The sequence below is a fragment of the Mus musculus genome, chromosome X, assembly GCF_000001635.26.
Source record: "Mus musculus strain C57BL/6J chromosome X, GRCm38.p6 C57BL/6J".
NCBI lineage: Eukaryota > Metazoa > Chordata > Mammalia > Rodentia > Muridae > Mus > Mus musculus.
In genome coordinates, this window is record NC_000086.7 from 169,922,729 (window position 1) to 169,938,872 (window position 16,144).

At 39.9% G+C, this 16,144-nt stretch overlaps 1 protein-coding gene across 17 annotated transcripts in view; it reads left to right on the forward strand.

Moving 5' to 3' along the window:
* Positions 1-16,144, forward strand: part of Mid1 (midline 1) — a 305,600-nt gene that overhangs the window by 237,530 nt on the left and 51,926 nt on the right. For 12 of the 17 annotated variants that reach the window (XR_878259.3, NM_010797.3, XM_017318409.2 and 9 more), the window contains one exon: positions 4,226-4,941. The exons of 1 other annotated variant lie outside the window; for it this stretch is intronic. Coding sequence is in view for 15 of the 16 variants with exons in the window: in NM_010797.3 (NP_034927.2) it covers positions 4,282-4,941 (660 nt within the window). In the remaining variant the exon portion in view is untranslated. Of the gene's footprint in view, positions 1-4,225; positions 4,942-16,144 lie in introns of those variants that run through there. 4 more of the 17 variants (XM_030251244.1, XM_017318412.2, NM_001290506.1 and 1 more) reach the window with 2 other exon arrangements.

Sequence of the window (16,144 nt, forward strand, 5' to 3'; positions counted from 1 at the left end):
GCCCCAAGCACTGAGCTCACATCTTTTCCATTGATGTCAGGGTGAAATCCCATTGTACATAATTTGCTGTTAACACAGGGAGCATGCACGCACTTGTCCAACTCTGGCTTTTCCATCTTTCCTGTTGTTACCCACCTGACATTTTTTCATACTTTCCTGCTGGCAATTTTTATTTTATTTTCTGACCAGGTGTGTGTATCTTTCTCCTCTAAAGATAAGATCTGCAGATGAAATCCGGCTCATTATCTGTTTTTTTTTTTTAATGCAGTTGTAATTAGAGCCTAGCTATGCTCATTCCCTTATGTGTTTTTATGCTAATTTGTGCAATGTATATCCCATGGCTCCCAAAACAGAAAGCGTTTATTGCCCTGCCATTTAGATAGAAAACTGGCTGACCTCTATTGTAGTGATTGACAGATCCTTACAGGAAAGATTTAAGCTGTATTCATCCAGCTTCCGCCCATTAGAGTTGAAGAAATCAATGAATGCTTGAGCTTATTGGACATGGGACGTTATTCTAGCTATTTCTGACACATGCTGCAAAGAGAAAAACCTCTCTGGCTTCATGCAACATTCTCTAGTGCTAGAGATATTAGAGGGAGATATCAATAGCAAAGTAGAGAATATGTTAGAAATAGAGACATAAAGAACAGCAGACTGAGATAAAGCAAGAAGGGTTTCCATAGTGGGTGGGTAGTTATGGTGGTAGGGGGGCATTTAGTTTTATGTGGGTTCAGCTAAGGTGACTGTAGAGCCCACAGTCATGTGGATTAGAAAGACTGTATGGGCTGCCTAGGAGATGGGATGTGTTTGGTGTATCTGTAGATTGACAAGGGAGCCATTTGCCCAGAGCAGAACAAGAAAGGAGTAGCGTGGGAGGAAATGAGCTCACTGTCTGTCTGTTTTCTAGGGCTGGTTTTATTGTGGTGAATTTCCATTTGACTGACATGGGAAGCCCCTGGAGGGAAGAGCAGAAGAGAGGCAGAATCTTTCATGTTTTAACAGGTTCTTTAGCTGCTGGGTGAAAAAATAGACTATAAGGAGAAGGGCAAGAATGAGAAGAAGCTATGAAAGCATTTAGAAAGGCCTTATGATAACGCTGGTATGAGGTGATGATTGCTGGGATCATGATAATAAAGATGGGGCGAAGGTAGCACAAGGCTCTGTCTTCTTGGACCAGCTTAGTTCCTAGCATGAGTAGCTATCTCTAGAATAGGTGAATACAATGTCAGCATTTCTATTGGCATGCACAGTAGAACCACCCTTGGGAATTCAGATGGCACCACTATGGGACAGAACGATGGCACTTCCACTAAAACATAGTCATTATGCAATGTTTATTTTTTGATATCTGGTTTATTTCAGTATTTCACTTGCCATATTATTCTCTGACTGCATGCATATTGCTACAGATGATAGAATTTCCTTTTTCTGACCAAGTAGTATTCCATTGTGTACATACATTCCATTTGTTTATCTGTTCATCAGATGGACACTTAGGTTGTTTCCACTACATGACTACTGGGAATGATGTTCCGGCAAACATGGGAGTGCAAATGTCTCTTTAACATGCTTATTTTACTTCTGAATTACATGACAATGCTGTATTAAGTTTTAATAAATGAAAAATCAATTTTATTTATATGTGATTCATGTGTATCAGTGTGTATATGCATGTATGTAAGCACACTATTGGGTGCATGCTTGTGGAACCATGAATTTACTTTGGGACTCTCCCTTGATTGCTCTCCACCTTATTCATTAAGGCAGGGGATGAACCCAGAGTTCTGGCTAACTAGCTTTCTCTGTCTCCTTCTCCATGTACTAGGATTACAGAGACTTTCATGCCCATCTAGCAGTTATGTGCATTCTGAGAGTCCATGCTCCAGTGTTCCTACTATATGTTACACATTACATGGCAGGTGATTTAACCATTGAATGTCTATCTACCCATTATCACTTTCAGTTTTTTGCTTTTTACTTTTAAAGTTTCTCAACACTGCTTTTTGTTGTTGGTGGTGGTGGTGGTGGTTTGTTTTTTGTATTGGCTTATAATATGGTAGCATCAAAATAAGTGCCAATACTGTATATGTGAAAGTAAAAATTAAATAATAAGAAGTAGGTTGTGCATGATGGTGTGTTCCTGTGATAGTGCTTCTCTCCTATGATCCCAACACTCAGGAGACAGAGGCGATAGTATTGTTTGCAGCCAGCCTGTAATATATAGCAAGACCCTGTCTCAAGAACATATTTAAATGAGTAAATAGCATAATTAATGATAATCATCACATAATAAAGCATAGGAAAAGGCCTACATTTTTCCTTTCTATTTTTATGCTTCTGATAGAAAAGGAAAATAAATTTGACAAGGAGATAATTTTCTACCCACAATTAATAAAAGTCTTGCTTAATAAACCAAACCTTTCAGTTTCTTCAGAGCCATCCATAGGTGCAATGGACTGGGTCCTAGGGAGGATGGTCAAGTATTTTTTATGTAAGAGTAGCCTTTGGCTTTACATTGCAGATTGTGAAATGATGAGTAAGCACTGGGTTTTTCAAATTGCAGCCACTCCTTTATTTAGCAGTAAATATGAGTGACTAGTTGCAGGTCATCTCTGAGCTAGTAATTTCCTCTTCTACTCTTTAACAGGCCCAGGACATACTTTATATTCTTTAGTTATCTTATTTCGGTTGCTAATGTGCTGATGGTGTTTCAGCAAATGATGCACCCTTCATATTTCAGATGGATGTTGTTTCATAAAAGGTCACCTGATTCTAGAAACCCTGCATTTTGTATGGAAGCGGAGGTGTGAATACAATTGACTGATTGTCAGAATTAATATACACAGCTTTGGAAGTGAAGCCTTCCCACAAACCCAACTGAGAACTTTCTACCCTTACAAGTGATTTGAACCTCCTGACCTGGTAAACTGCACTATTCTCCCACAGCTTGCAATGGGCTGCAGCTAATACGCCAGGCAGCACTCTACAGCTCTACTAATGGCCTGGAAAGGGAGAAGGTTCAAAAAGGCTTAGTTCCCAGGCCTGCTAATGAGCAGGAGGCCTCTTCACCCTAATGAGCTGTGCTTGTGTGGGATTCTTTGTCGTCTCTCTTTGCAGGGAACGCAGGCAGGCGTTCACAAAAGCAACGAGGTATTTATGGGAAAGGGAACATTCAGCTGGGCCACCCGAAGGTGGCCTGGAGGGGATCAACAGACCTGGCAGAGGTCACGACTGGGCCAGCAGGGTTGTGAGTGTGAGACAAGACCTCCTGCCAGCCAGGCCTGTTGCTAGACAGAGCGCGGCCTGAGATAGGATATTTTGGGCAAAATGGGACTGCACTAGGATCCTCAGGAACCTTTACATAGTCTTTCAAACATGCTTTCTAAACTGAAACTATTACTGTTAGGACTTATCAACTGTATGTGATAATATTTGTCATCAGTCTTCACAAAGGCTCTCAGGTAGTTTTATGTATTTCTGTCTCTCACACCTCATTTCTGGATTAATCAATACATGAGCAATGAGCATATGCCAAAAATACTGCCTTCACCATGAGCAGCTTTGTGAAAAATCTGTTTCTATTTCCTCAAGAATATCTTGAGAAATGATGTTCTGAATTTGAACATGATTGTTTCTACTGAAATGCACGCATTTAACTTCATATATAATTAATGTTCATCTCCATAACAAGTACGTGTGTACAGTTGGGAATCCTGTCCTGCTATTGCCTACTGATAGTCTGTAAAATGTATATACATTAATATTTAAGTTCACAAATTGAAAGTTGTGAGTGACTATATTTCATTATCAAGTTTCTGCATTTTAATTTTAACCAAAAGAAAACTTTGTTTGTGATGTAAGATTACTCTGACCGTACACCAATTAGAGAAATTCCGGTTTCAGTCACTTATCAGATTGCAGTTAGACCTTTTAAAAGCTAAAGCTGCAAAAACTATAAACAAACAACAATAAACATTAAAAAGGAAAGCTGCCACTTTCAACAATTAGAAATTTGAGAAAATGATAGGCTTGTGTTTTTTGTTTGTTGGTTTTTGTTTTTTAATCATTTGCTCCCAGTAAAGACAGACATTTGGAACGTACATATAATTTCCCTTCTATAACCTATGTTTGGAATTATGAAGAGATGCATTCGAAGCTGACAGTTCCCCCCGCCCCCCGGCTGACCCCTCATGCTTAATTCAATCTTGCGCTCTGTTTCCAGATAGCTGATCAGCTTCCTTGGACTTTGCTGATGACCCCGGAGAGTTTTGCCTGAAGATGGAAACACTGGAGTCGGAGCTGACCTGTCCTATTTGTCTGGAGCTTTTTGAGGACCCTCTCCTGCTTCCCTGCGCACATAGCCTCTGCTTCAACTGTGCCCACCGAATCCTGGTCTCTCACTGTGCCACCAACGAGCCTGTGGAGTCCATCAACGCCTTCCAGTGCCCCACCTGCCGGCATGTCATCACGCTCAGCCAGCGAGGTCTAGACGGGCTCAAGCGCAACGTCACCCTCCAAAACATCATTGACAGATTTCAGAAAGCATCTGTGAGCGGGCCCAACTCTCCCAGTGAGACCCGCAGGGAACGGGCCTTTGACGCCAACACCATGTCCTCTGCCGAGAAGGTTCTCTGCCAGTTCTGTGACCAGGATCCTGCCCAGGATGCTGTGAAGACTTGCGTTACTTGTGAAGTGTCCTACTGTGATGAGTGCCTGAAAGCCACTCATCCGAACAAGAAGCCCTTTACAGGCCATCGTCTGATTGAGCCAATCCCGGACTCGCACATCCGGGGGCTGATGTGCCTGGAGCACGAGGATGAGAAGGTGAATATGTACTGTGTGACCGATGACCAGTTAATCTGTGCCTTGTGTAAACTGGTTGGGCGGCACCGCGATCATCAGGTGGCAGCTTTGAGTGAGCGCTATGACAAATTGAAGGTTAGTCCGATCCGCCTTAAGCCAACCCCTTTCTGCCAGCAAATGTCATGGAAATAAGAAGTGTATTCACTGCTAGCTACATGGCAGGTGAAGGATTTCTCTTCACCTTTGTTGTCTGATTAGTTGTAGCATGTTTTTGGCAGCCTATAGATGTTACACAATGAGGGTATCTTGTAAAAGTTGACTGCTGCTTGTAATTTTAGTGTTGTCAAGGTGAGGGCAAATTCTAAAAATCTGGATCATTTTCAACTCTTGCTGTTTTCTGGATCATTTTCAATGTCTGCAGTTGTTGCAAAGAGAGGAGAGAGGGAAAGCATGGGGGAGGGAACAGTGAGTGAACAAGAAAGAGGAATATAAAAATCGATCTTTTGAGCTTTTACAGGCATTTATTTTCTTCACTCATGCAGGAAAAAGTAATTTACTCACGTTGTACCTTTATGTAGTTACTACACAAACAAAAGACTAGAAAGGAGAATGTGTGTAGCAAATGTCTGTGTCCAACGTGGAATTTTAGAGTACATGTGACCCCCTTGTGTAAATGATATTCGGCTTATTGGTGAACTAGCATGTTCTGACAGTCTCGGGTTTCATGAAAGCGTTCCTGTCTATGGAAGCTTCTTTTACTCAGCGATTTTACAGGCAAGACTGTCTGAGTTTCATCCACTTCTAGTATGAAATTATCCAAATTCCAACTTGGGGGATAGTAATTAATATGGCTATACGTTAACTTTTAAAATACTCTTTCTAAATAAGGTTAGAAAGCAGCAGGGAACAAGAACAAAAACCTTCCTGATGTCTATTCTACTTCAGTTGACAGTGAGTGGGTCTCATTACTGCAAACACGGCTGAGAAAGTTTGTATGTGATATTATGTTCCTCAGCTAATTTTTAGATCACAAGATACTAATTAAAAGGAAAGGAAGTATAAGTTAAAAGTGCTAAGTAAATATATACTGAAGTCCTTCCTCTCAGGAAAAACAGAGCAACTTGTTGAGCAAACAGAATTATTTAGATGATCCAAAGAGTAACATTGCTCAGAGAATACCATCACCTTTAACAAATGGTTCCTATCCCTTCTCCTAATGCTAATGACTGCTTATATTTACTTAGGCTATATAGGCGATTTTGCCATGGTGAAGATTAACAAACCACATCTGGGATTCAACTTTGATTGTTTGACACACTGAGGGAAGTTTGCATGTTAAGGGGAATCCCTACTTCGGAATGTGATAGGGGAAGCGAATACACTACCTGAACAGCATACCTCACTTCAAATATCCAGGAGTGAGGGGCTGCAATCCATCTTTTTACCATGCATGGAAGTTTGCCACAAGAATTTAGGTAACGCAGACAAGAGAAGATAGACACCCATTACATTTCGCTGCATTTCTCAGTGGTAGCAGAGAAAACTATCACCAAAGTGTTTAACAGGGAAAGGGGTGTGCATGCAATTACGGCTAAGTCAATTGTTCAAAATCCAGATCGCTGTTAGCTTGGGAAATCCGAGGTGATCTCTTTTTAACCTTTCTTGTGCTTGGGGGTGCACCCTTTGGAATGATTGAAGAGATCTTTGGTCTTCCTTTCCCTTTTGTCTTTTATCAGGAAAATGCTCTGTTCATTACATTAGGGTTGTTTGTTAGAACAGCATCATTATAATGAGGCTGCATATTCAACAACGTCCAGGCTGGTTATTTGAATCTGTTAATCAAGTTCTGCTCAGTGTCCATGTGCTGTCACAGCAGGGTCATTATTTACAAGGAGAAACTGCAGTAGCCCTTTCTGTGATGAAAATGCAAGTCTTCAGTCATAAGTTCAGTACATTTGTCTAATCAAGCATATAGATTACCAGGCATTGATATTGTCACAGGGAGGGCCTGACAATTAACCATGTTGTATATTTTATTTTCTAATTACAGAAAGATAGACATATTAACAACCTCTAATACACTGAAACATATGTGCAGCTGTTTAACAAAACATGTTTATGAGCAATTATTTACAGCTATTCCATGAAATGGGCTTTTAAGCATTTGCATGGAAAACATACCAGCATAGCATGTTTGTTCAAGAGCATGCTGTTCATGTTAGAAAAGAAATCATAATCATACAGGACATTTGGAAGGTGATGATCTTAGTCATCGTAGACTGATGAGTATATGTACTTTCTTGTTGAACCTATACCTACTCCAATATAAATCTTGTTTTTTATAAAATGAACTAATAGCATAATGAAGAGAAGCAACCAAGGATCTATATGTTTGAGTAGTTATTACATTAGTCTCAAAAAGTAAATTGTGCTCTGTGGGATTTCATATTGATAGATATTGTGCTGATATAATTGCAAAGAATAATTGTTTCCTTTAATAACCTAAATTTGGGGGAATAATTTTTTAGTTATATTAGACTTCAGTATAAAAGGTGTGATAAATGAAATATAGCTGGGCATGGTGGTCCACACTTTGAATTCCACCATTCAAGAGGCAGAGGCATATGGATATCTATGAACTGAAGGCTTGCCTGGTCTTCATGGTGAGATCTAAGCCAGCAAAGTCTATATATTGAAACCATATTTTAAAAACAAAACAAAACAAAACCAGAAATGAATGTGGTTCTGTACATTGGCATCTTTAACTGAAGCACAAAAGATAAAATGCCATAAAATTTCAACATGTAGGATTCATACATGTAAAATCTTCCACATCCCTGTACAGACCTTGTCTCAAAAACTAAAAATATTAAAAATATCTTCCACATCATTTGAAGGAGTGTCATGCCAGCAATGTGTTCCTTTCAGGGTCTGTGCTTCGTAAATGCTCACGAGATAGGGAAGGGATGAGAAAATTAAATTCACAATTTCTAAAGTCTCTTTTTTTAAAGTAACAAGTAAAGTCTCCCTGTCAAATGCAGCCTCTAAATGAGGCACATCAAAACATGGACATTTCAAAACATCATTTTAATTGAGTTTCAAGAAGCTCTCCAGCCCGACATACTCTACTTAAAAACGGGATTTTTTTTTTTTTTGAGACTCTGACAAAGGTTGTGTTATTTGGCTTGGACAATTAGTGGGGGGTAACCCCTAGTCTACTCTTCTCACTGCTGGCCTAGCTGCCTCCCCAGCAGTGTACCTCAGGTACTTACTGTTTCTATTGGTCATGTATTCATTATACATCTCTCTTCAGGGCAGTTTCCTCTCTCCTCTCCTTCCTCTTTCTCTATTTGGGCTCTCTTCCTCTAACCCAGACACTACAAAACCACCTACCTCTAATCCTGCCACTAATTGGCAGTAGACAAATTTATTTAACAAATAGTTTTAAATCAAGGAACAAGAAAAACGGGATTTTTGAGCCACATAACTGACATATAAGAGAGATTAATAATGCATTCTAGAGTTTCCAAGAAATTACAGTGTAGTAATTCCTCTCTTACTGTGTACACACTACACACTGTGCCTCTTGTTTCTTGACTCCAGTTGCACTTACGAAAATATGCCAACAGAGAAAATTGACCTTTCATTGTCCTTCATGTGCCCCTTCAGTCAAGCTAAATCTGAAGCTTGAAACTGTTTTGCTATGCTCACTTTAAAGGTTGGGGTAGGAATTTCTTCATGCAATGCAGCTTTCAGTGGATCAAACCACTGAGAATTTCTAATTATTTTTCTGAAAGTTCCAGTAAAAGCTCAATTTTATGTGGCACTTTATATATGGAGGTGTAGATCGGGAATTTCACTCTTAGGTTTGTTTATTTGTTTGTTTATGAGATAGGGTCGCACTATGAGGCCTTGACTTGCCTGATACTGGTTATATAGCCTAGGCTGGCCCTGAATTCTCAGGAGTTCTCCTGCCTCAGTCACCTAAGTGTATACTATGCCCAGATGAGGTTCAGTCTATATTTTGAAAATCTTTCCCAATTTACAACAATGGTATCAGGAGATACTGAGCTACTGATTGTCTCCTTCCTCCCTCCCTCCCTCCCTCCCTTCCTTCCTTCCTTCCTTTCTCCCTCCCTCCCTCCCTCCCTCCTCCTCCTCCTCCTCCTTCCTTCCTTCCTTCCTTTCTTTTTTTTTCTTGGCATTTCTATGACGTATTTGTACTATAAAAATAGTAATATGGCTGGGTCCGGTATCACAGGCCTGTAATACTACTTGCTCCGGAGTAGTGCTTCTCAATTTTCCTAATGCTGTGATATTTTAATACTGCTCCTCATGTAGTGCTGACCCCAACCATAAAATTATGTTGTTGATACTTCGTAGCTGTTATTTTGCTAAAACTATGTGTTGTATTCTAAGTATCTAATATGCAAGGTATATTATATGCATATACAAAGAGTATATGACTCATAAGTTGAAAATTGCTGTTCTAGAGGATGAGGCAGGAGGATATTAGAGGGTTCAAGGCCAGCCAGGGCAACATAATTTATGGCACACTCTTTCAAACTTAGAGCTAATAGAAAGAACTCTTATTGGTCATTGTGAGAGTGCTTGCCTAGAATGTGAGATGCTAGGAAATCAAATTCTAGAACCACGAAAAATCCTATTTATGTATTCTGTTTACTCAGTCATTTACTCAGTGAGTACATTTTAGCTAAGTGGAAACTAAAGTTCTCTTCATACCCCTGTCATTTCCTGTTTCAAGACATTTGAAGCTATATTACTAATAACATACAAGATTACAGACTTTTTGAGAGGTAATGGATAATTAAGTTAATATCCATATATTAAGCCAAAGTCATAGGTACAGAAGCAGTCACCATCTTTGTGGAGCTAACAGACTTGGAGGAAAATGTAAGAGACAAATGATTTTCCTTGGTGTTGGTAGAGAAAGGCATACCATATCCAAATCAAGGACACAGATTTCAGTCTGAGAGATGAAAAAAGTCTTCCCAGAAAAGAAAACTCTGTATATTACTTCCAAGTCTTATATTAAAAATCAATGTCAAGTTTAATAAATACTTATAAAATCTCCTGTATCCATCATTGAAATTCAGCTTTTTATCATATATTGCATCCTTTTTGTAATCCTGTACAGGTTTTTGAAGCAGTTCACAAGTATTTTAGATTAGATTTTCATTTAAATTATATACAGGTTTTATCATATTTCATCACATGGTAATTTAAGAAAGTGAGCCATGTATTTTATAAAATGTTTGTTTATGTGTGTGTGTGGGGGGGGGAGTCTCACCAGTTCCAATTGTCTCCTTCAAAAATATAGCTTCTGAGCCAGGTATGGTGGTGCACACCTTTAATCCCAGCACTTGAGAGGCAGAGGCAGGTGAATTTCTGAGTTCCAGGCCAGCCTGGTCTACAGAGTGAGCTCCAGGACAGCCAGGGCTACACAGACAAACCCTGTCTCGAAAAACCAAAAAAAAAAAAAAAAGTTTCTGTTTGTGCATATTTCATGGCAACATTTCCATAGTCTACAATGTGAATATATTTTTCAATATTCCCATGGGGTTAACATAAGGTTTTGAAATATATAAAAGTGGCATTTTAATTTAATTCATTTGGTACAAAAATATTTATGATGAAGTTGGAAGAAAACACCTCCAGGGACCAATTCTTACGGTGAAGCTCAAAACCACTTCTCTTCCCTCCTTTTCACCTGACTACTCTCTCCTATCTGATTTCTCTCTCCTATCCTTCACTTGCAGAGAGAAATTTACTATTGCTTGATGATTTATTATGATTGGGTTCATTTTTGTTTAAGGTCTGGGAGTTCAGGAAAGCGCACAGACAAGTACACAAGGTACCTGTGAGTCATGGGACTGTGTAAACAGATGTACTAGTTGGGCACATTACTTAATGTTCCTGTTCCCCACTTTACTCGTCTATAAAACAAGGCCAGTAATGTCCTGTGCTTTCTTTTACAGAAACATGGGAGAACAAAATAAAGTGTTTCATGTAAACTCGTAGCATTGTGCCAGGCTCAAGGAAGCCTGCAGTATGTCAGAACTACTGTGAGAAACCAGGACTCAGTGTGTAATGGTAAAATGTGTGGACTTTGGCATTTCACTGGCTGCACAATATTGTTTTAGTTATTGCTTGCCATATTTATGTGTGAGATAAGAGGGCATGTTGTTATTTTAATGTATTTTGTAGTTTGAAAAGGGCCTAGCCACAGGTAGAGGCATGCCAACTAGAAGCACTTGCTGAATGCCGTGCAGAAATGATTGATAGGTTAGACAACTCTTTTGGGATTCAGAAGAGGAAGAGAAGACTTGTGTTGTGTAGACAATAAACCTGGCTTCAAGATGGTGGGATTTAAGCTGTGTTGACAGATGAGTGGATTGTGCATCAAAGCAGCTGAGTAGAGCTTCTGCGCGTGCACAGGGCCAGCGGAGACGTGTCTGTAGCAATAGGCAAGGAAGCTTAGGATCCTGGACAGTGCTGGCTAGTATTTGGGGTGCTGAATGAGAGGCCAGAAGAGATAATATCGGAAGAGGCTTCTTTAAAGAAGATCTTTGGGTCTTTGAATGGAAGCTTAAGCATTTGAGGCATGTTTTACCCCTGTCTGTAAGATAACAGTGAAATCGTTTTCTTATGCAGGGAGAGTGGTGCAAAATATGTTTTATGCAAGAAAGGTCAAATGAGAATATCAGATACAGGTAGTGCCATGGCGTTCCCAGAGGAAAGAAAAGCATGATGAGACCTTTGCATTAGTTTTCATCTTATGGTCTGTTTCAATTGACACAGTGTAACCCCAGCTCAAAATCTGAGTGACATTCAAAGTCTTGTCCCTGAAGACTAAGAAGCAGCAGGGGGTGTCAGGAACTGCTATTTAGCTTCTGGATCCAGGTATAAGTGTCATCTTTATCCTGCATTCCTCTTACAGCTAGATATCGTGAAGATGGCATGTGACTGTCTCTTCTGGCCTTTAATTCACAGTAAGAAGGATGCAGTTCAGGGCATGGCACCTACTGCAGTGACATTTTAAACTGCCCTGGAGCTCACATTATTCTATCACATTATGTATCTGTGATAGTTTAGACTGAAATTGGTGCACAGAGTTGTTCCCAATCACCTGTACATCTGTCTCTACAGATTGCAGTTCCCCAGTGCCCAGCTTGTTCTTTCTCTTCCAGCCTAACAGGGCCAACAAAGGCAGCATTATTTTTAAATGGTCTAGTCATTTTTGAGGTTTTGAGAAATATATGCAGCAATTTTACAGTGATTTTAAATACACACCTGCCCTGGCTGCAAGCCACTATCCTACAGGAGGAGGATGCTTTCCCACAGGCTCTGCAAATTACTGCAGAGATATGGCTTTGGAAGAATGCCTCTAGAGCCATCAAGGAAGCTGTCTTAAAGAGTTTCCCTTGCCAACATTTTCATAGACTGATTATACTGAATAGACAGCCAGACCTCATGCTCAGAGCTGGAATTGCGTATATGTTCCCAGGCTACCTGAGGATGCTTCAGCACAAAGACAATAATGCTAGCTTACAATTACGAGGTTTTGCCCTGAAAGTCTCAGAAAACAAACAAAAAATTCAGATTCACTTTATGATCAGGATTTTGAGCACAGTACCCAAGTCTTTTGCGTAGCCATTGGGCATGTGTTATTTTTAAACTGGGGGAAACACATTTTTGTTTATTTGCATCTCATAAGAAAGGAAAGTGTAAAGTACCAAGGATGAGAATCACATGCAGTAAACATTTGTTGAGCATCAGGTCCTATTTTATCTGTACCTTTATGGGTATAGTCAAGGCTTCATATGAACACTCCAATCATGGGTTTATTGACTGTATCATAATTACTCAGTGACTGTAGGTTGAGTTGTGTTTCTGGTCCCTAATATGGGATACTTTGAATAACCATTGCTTAATTCTAAAGGCTAGCAGTAATTTGATTTGCCCTTCACACTATACCAAGCTAAGTGGCAAAACTGACTTTTTAGAAGCAGTGAGTGGTAAGAGGAATTAGATGGCTTAAGAAACAAGACTATTTTTAAGGGTACAGGCAGATGTTGTTTATTCATGTCCTTGTTTGAGTTTTTGAATCATCAAAGAAAGAGAAGCTGGTATTTGACGTGATTCCATGGTTTTATACCCTAGATAAATTAAAAAAGAGATTAATAACAAGATAAACAGGGAGCTTAGACCAGTTCTAACTCAGTAGGTTCTGTCACTTTAGCTGTTTTCTTGTTTTTATTGGGTATTTTCTTAATTTACATTTCAAATGTTATCCCCTTTCCAGGTTTCCCTCTTGGAAACACCCTATCCCATCCCCTCCCCATGCTTCTATGAATGATGGTGCTCCCCAAACCACCCACCCACTTCTGCCACCCTGCTTGCATTCCCCTGCACGGGGGGGGGGGGGGGGCGGGGGGGGGGAAGGGGACATTGAGCCTTCACAGGAACAAGGGCCTCTCTTCCCATTGATGCTCAAAAATGCCATCCTCTGATACATATGCGGCTGGAGTCTCCATGTGCACTCTTTGTTTGGTGGTTTAATCCCTGGGAGCTCTGGGGGGAGGGGTCTGGTTGGTTGTTATTCTTGTTCTTACAGTGGGAAAACAGAAGACTCTCATTGCTGGTCACCTAGGGGAAGACAGTCCTGGAGTGAAAGACCTCAAAAAAGGAGGCTTCTGTGCACCACCCATGACCCTGGATGGGCTTTTTGTAACAGTCATGCAGAATGCAGAGAGCAGCAGTAGTATCATCTGCCACCACCCTTACATCTCTTTGCTTTTTGTTGGCAATATAAAGAAAACATTGGGTTTTACCCACATTGTTATTAGACCAACCACTCTGTGCCTTTACAAATGCTCTTTTCCTTATCTGCTTTGTCAAATTATATCTTTTTTAACTAATGAAAATAAACCCTTCTCATTCACCCAAGGATTCTTATGTAGCTGCTATGAGATAAGAATGGGTAAATTCTGGGAATGCAGAAATTAATAACATAGATATACCTCTGCTTCCAGGGTCTAGAACTAAAGATCACATGGCAAAAGAGTACATAAAAGAACTATGGAAAAAATTCCAAGAAGGTCAATCTGATAAATAGTTGTCAGTGTGAGTAATTCTTGAAGATTGCTGACTTCGGTGTTGATATATATATAAATTGCCTAATTCTAGAAGCTGAAGTGAAATTGTGTTTCTGTAGAAATACTCAAAAGAGGGCATTGACATTCCTTTCTTTGGAATTGCAGGTTAGGACCCAGTATGAGTGCTCTTAGCCATGCCAAAATCCAGACTAGATGCCTTTTTATTAAAGGTCTGCTATTCACTGGCTGAACACTCAGTCTCCTCACATGCTTTCCTTAGAGGCCTGGTATCCTTCCTGACGAGGGGAATAGGTCAGATAAATAGCCGGGCTCTGAAGCAGTTGCTGTAATTCCTACTTTAAGATGACTACCTCTAGGAAGAGAGACATGAGAGACGAACTCACGGAAGTGCTATTGTGTTAATATGGCCAGCTGTGTGTGTGTTATGGGGTGTGCTTTTTCTGTTATGGGATTTTTATAAACTTGTGCTTTAGAACAAATATCCTGACCCAGTAGAGAGTTCATATTTCCGTCTCCTTTAACATACAAAGCTTAGTTGCTTTCTGTTGGTGTCAATTTCCAAGCTAAGAGTGAAAGGGGCAGGCGTTCATTTCAGGCTGAGCATGGTCAGTTACTTCTGGAAGCTCCATGAGTCATAGGCAAGAAGAGGTTAAAGGGAAGTGTTCTTGTTCCAGAGTGTTCAAACCGACCTGTACAGGGCCTCAACAAACAAAGGTCTCACTGACTTGCTCATTGATCAGCTCCTTAAGTGAAGTAGTGGCTGTAGTTGTTTTCTTCTGAGGATTCATCAAGACCTCTAGAAAAAGGCTTAAAGGCCTGGGCAGGATGATAATAGAAAGAAGCTGAGCTGTCTCTCAGGAAACTGCTTTAAGTCTGTTTGTGATAAGCCTCAAGAATGTTTGTCGGTTTGACACCAAGAACACACAATTGCCCGGCATTTGCAGTAAGAAGAAGAATTTGTAATTCTTCAGACTGACAGCTTGAAAAGCACATTCAACTAGTATTTATTTGATCCTTGGAAGGAAAGTATATTATTTGGCTGTTAGTGATCATGGGAGTGTGAAATGAGGGAATATAGGTCCAAGTGCCTTGCTCAACATCTAGTATCTTAGTGTATTGGAACAGCTTAGCATATTGGAACAATTTTAATGTAAAGCACAAGGCCATGGCAAATTTACCGAGCATATTAATGAGGACTTAGGGCATAGCTAAGTGGCAGCACACCTATCTGGATTCAGTCTCAATTCCAGGCATGCACATAATACACACACACACACACACACACACACACACACACACACACACACACATACACACACACACACACACACACGGGCTCACAGGGTGGGAAGAATGACTATCTACAGCCAGAGAACTTGAAGCTTAAGGATACAGGCCTTGAAGTCTAATCTTTGCCTTGACTAATCACTAGCACTATTAAAGCAGAAAGAGCCATGACCCAAATTTGGCACATTATAAAACTTAGCAAAGAGGAAAGAAAGAGAGACAGAGTATTTTTGCTCCTCTTTTATCACCAATGGTCCATAAAAAGAGCAAAGAATCCCCTTTTCTGTGGTGAATATTAATGAAGACGGTCTATATTCTATAGTAATATAAAGAAATAAAAATACGGGTCCAAACATGTAACTCTCTATGGAATCATTTTATATGCATAGAGAAATATGGAATACTCAGCAGATCTTTCATACCTAAATATTATATCAATGAATGGATCTAATGAGCCCTAAATTCATTTTATCATTTGCGATATGATTATTTGCCTTCCCTATGAATGTGAATTTAGAGGCTGGGAGATATCTCACTTAATACAGAGTTTGCAATGCAAACATGAGTTTGACCCTACAACATATGTTTGCAGGAAAAAAAGCCAGGTTTGATGGCATACTCTAGTAACTCCAGTGCACAGATACACACAGGAAGCCATGGAGGAGATCTTGTTCCAATGCATATTATGGTTTGTCAGCTTTGAAGCAAAAGGAATTCTGATTTTAAACATATACCTTGATCTTCCCATTTTAGAGTTCTGTAGATTTAAGGACTAAAAAAACCTGATCCTCTCTAAGCCTACTTTTCTCATCTGTAAAGCATAGGAAATAATTGAAAATTCTACCCTCAAATGCTTGACCCAGGGAATTATTGAACAAAAGATACATACATACATCACCTTTCAGTTCTGA